This window comes from Teleopsis dalmanni, chromosome 2, assembly GCF_002237135.1.
Source record: "Teleopsis dalmanni isolate 2A chromosome 2, ASM223713v2, whole genome shotgun sequence".
NCBI lineage: Eukaryota > Metazoa > Arthropoda > Insecta > Diptera > Diopsidae > Teleopsis > Teleopsis dalmanni.
Genome location: NC_051847.1, coordinates 243,428,813 through 243,432,397, shown reverse-complemented (window position 1 = coordinate 243,432,397; position 3,585 = coordinate 243,428,813). Strand labels below are relative to the sequence as shown.

General features: G+C 39.3%; 1 protein-coding gene across 1 annotated transcript; it reads right to left on the bottom strand.

Annotated features, from left to right (window-relative positions):
• Positions 1–262: 262 nt before the first annotated feature.
• Positions 263–1,594, bottom strand: LOC119677203. The gene is made up of 3 exons (XM_038088475.1): positions 897–1,594; positions 502–690; positions 263–434 (listed from the first exon to the last, which is right to left on the bottom strand). Exons 1-3 carry the CDS (start codon positions 1,592–1,594, stop codon positions 263–265), a joined length of 1,059 nt encoding a protein of 352 aa, XP_037944403.1.
• Between the last annotated feature and the right edge of the window lie 1,991 nt (positions 1,595–3,585).

The following is a 3,585-nucleotide window of genomic DNA, read 5'->3' as shown; positions in this document are numbered from 1 at the left end:
CTGATGATAAACCTATGTATTCAGCTTCGGTGCTGCTTAGAGCAACGCATGGCTGCTTTTTGCACTCCCATGAAAATGCACTGCCACCCAGGAAAAATGCATAACCCGTAAATGATTTGCGATCTGTAGAATCTCCACCCCAATCAGCATCGACGAAGCCTTTTCGCGAAGCCATTTTCGCGATTCACCGGTTGCTGGAGGTTGAGACTCGATCACAACTAAATCGCCTTCGGACCACTGTTTAGGGCTAGCGTGTTTATTGTCAAATCGTGTTTTCCACTTGACGCTCTCGTGCAATATTTTCCGCTGTCAGTATTCGTTTTTCAGCCATCGTTGTTTGGTTTACGTTATCATGTGTGTCATCGTTCACGGCGGCTATGAGTTCATTGTGCACTATGTTTCGAAGATCAAAATCGAAGATAAGTTCATTTGGACTGAACCCAGATGTCGTATTCTTTTGCGAGTTTATTGTGAATCGTTTGATTTGCGCGTTCCACTTGCCCGTTAGCACGTGGTGTACGCACGGCTGTTTTGATATGATGGATTCCGTTGTCGTTGCAATATGATTCAAAAACTTTAGAGGTAAAGGCGGTACCCCTATCCGTTACAATTTTAGATGGTAACCCAAAGTAAGTAGTTAAATCGTTTATGGCATTGATTACATGCGCCGTTTTCGTATCTCGAACTGCTCTAACCACCAAATATTTGGTAAAAGAATCAGATATAGCCAACACATAACAGTTTCCTTTCTTGCTTCGATTGAAAGGACCCAAATGATCGATGTGAATTAAATGAAAAGGTATTGGCTTTGATGGGACACAATATAGACAGTTTTTCCTCCGATTGCTTTCTGATAACAGCATTCGATACATGAAGCAATATAATTTTGTACGTACTTCCTAATTTTTGCAAACCAAAAATTCTGCCGAATACGTTCAATCGTTTTTTCCAATGCGAAGTGACCCATGCGGTCATGACATAGCTGGACAACACGCCAGCGTACGTATTTCGGAACAACAAATTTTAAACCATCTGCTTCTCGTCGATATAACCGATGTTTTTGTAAACAATATTCTTTACGTAGTATATCATCGTTAGGAGATTTAACGTCGCCCTTTAGAATCGATATTATTTCGCGCAGGTTTTCGTCCTGAATCTGCATGGTGTACAACCAATCATTTTTGCCGATTATGTGACCCAAGTGCAAAACTTGCGTCGCTAAGAATTGGCACTTTGCTAAACGTAGCGTCAGTTTGTAACCGCGTAATATATTAAGGAACTTACTTAAGCGTTTTAAACCCTCTTCAATCGTCGTACTTGAAATAATAACGTCGTCGAGATATACCATTATTTCGCCAGGAGACATCTTTGCAATTACCCTATTCATCACCGATTGGAACATCGCTGGGGCATTTACTAATCCGAATGACATTCTATTAAACTCGTAATGACCATCGGTGGTGACGAAAGCGGTGTATTTCTTTGAATCTTCGTCCATTTCAATTTGATGGTAACCCATTCTTAAATCAAGCGTAATGAAATAACAATTACCTGCCAATTGCTGTTCCTCCATAATGGGCATCGGGAATGGCATTTTCGTGGTTATTTTATTTAGACAACGGTAGTCAACGCAGAGCCGATGTTCTCCGTTTCTCTTTTCGACCAGTACGATCGGTGAGGCATACGCAGAATCAGACTGTCGTATGATCCCGCTATCGAGTAATTCACGTATGATATTGGAAATTATCCGACGTTTTGCGAATGGAACGCGGTATGGTTTCATACGAATCGTTGTGTTCGTTTAGATGTGATGCCGTATTTATCGGAAAAATGCGTTCGACTCGACATTGACCGTTTTCATTTACTAGTCGTTTATCGTTCTGACATAACACATCTTCACCAAGTAAAATGTTTTCACATATTAGTTCATCATCAACAACTAACACACAAATTTTAGTTTTCATTTTATCGATTTCAATATCAATATCGATTTGATCTTTACAAACATATTCGCCACCTCCAAAACCTTTTAACACTACACTATTCGGTTTTGCCTGCCCGATTTTAATTGCAAATGTTTTACGAATCAGTGTACGACCACTTCCCGGATTAACAAAAGCATTTGTATGTTGACCATTCACGTTCACTTTTTTTACAATACCGTTTGTATTTTCAATAACGTTTACTTTTGATCGTTGATTTTCCGGACAATTCTCCGTGCTATGATTTGGGCGGCTACATTTTCCACATCGAATTTTTTTCTGTGGCTCTGAACAATCTTTCGAATAGTGGCCAACCTTCTGACAATTATAACACTTGATACCATCGAACTGTTTTCGTTCATTACGCACATTATAGTTCTCAACTTTTGGGATGGTGAATTTCGTTTTGTTAATACTCGAATTTGGTTTATAATTTACATTTAGTATCGGTCTTAATTCGTTATATACACAGTATTCGTTTATATCGCGCAGTAGCTCAGTGCATTGCATATAATTATTTGAAAGTTTCTTTTTCAAATCGGCCTCGTTAATATGACGTACTATCGCATTTTCTGGCATATCCGCTTTCGTGCCTAGTGCCAGCATTTTAAAATAATATTCTTGCGGCGATTCATTATGCTGTCTTATGATCTTCGACATTTCGATATGTGCATCGGCTACGTTTATCGTAGATGGAAAATCGTTTAGAAATCTATCTGCAAATTGTTTCCAGGAAACATAAATTTCTTGTAACGAATCAACCCAATATTTGGCTGTACCTCGCATCTTTTGTTGTACGGCAAAAATCAAGATGTTGTCATTCCACCCATAAACATTTCTCAGCATTTCAACCCGTCTAATATACTGTACAGCATTTAATGATATTTTCGATGTAGGGTTAAATTCCGGCAATAATTCAACTACATCCCGTACGTTACAAAACTGATTTGACGGAACGTAAGGTGCTGGTTGCGTAAGATACGGACCGGACACAATCGAGGGTACTATATATGGATTGCCATTCCCATGTTGTGGTAATGCATTTTGCGTTTGTGTATATACATTTTGCGGCATTATGTATCCACTTAATGGGTTAGCACTCGATGCTTGAGCATACCGATTTGGCGGCATGTCATTCGAAACTTGTTGCTTGTTGGCTTGCATCGGTGCTTCTCGTAACGATCTTATTTGTGACGACACCATCATCTGCGGATGTGACCAACATGTTTGTTTATACGGAGCTTGTGTTATATTACACGACACTTGATCGGATGTGACACTATTCGAGGTCACGGTTACTACTGAGTTTGTCGAATTTACCACCGGCGAAGAAATTCGTTGTGGCACAAAATCTTCGTTGCTATCACGCTCGTCGCGAGTGCGCATATGCATTATCGTTAGCACTCGTATAACTTTCTTCTGAATAAAACATTTCTAATCGATTTATCAGTTCTGCTTTATTTCCCCGTGAAGAAATGTTAACGTTCGAGCACCGTTTTTTTAGTTCGTGTAACTTTAATGTACGGAAATTTTCTATTGTTTCCCGGTATATTTTTCGTTACCGTTTGCTAAAAGTCACTTTACTGCCGTATACATATAAAAT

What these genes read in the sequence shown, in the direction of transcription:
- LOC119677203 (XM_038088475.1), bottom strand. Translation starts at nt 1,594, where the DNA reads ATGCCATTCCCGATGCCCATTATGGAGGAACAGCAATTGGCAGGTAAT. An exon ending in TGGTTTGCAAAAATTAGGAA is followed by an intron (nt 691 to 896) that starts GTACGTACAAAA and finishes TTTGGTGGTTAG; the next exon opens with AGCAGTTCGAGATACGAAAA. An exon ending in CGTACACCACGTGCTAACGG is followed by an intron (nt 435 to 501) that starts GCAAGTGGAACG and finishes ATCTGGGTTCAG; the next exon opens with TCCAAATGAACTTATCTTCG.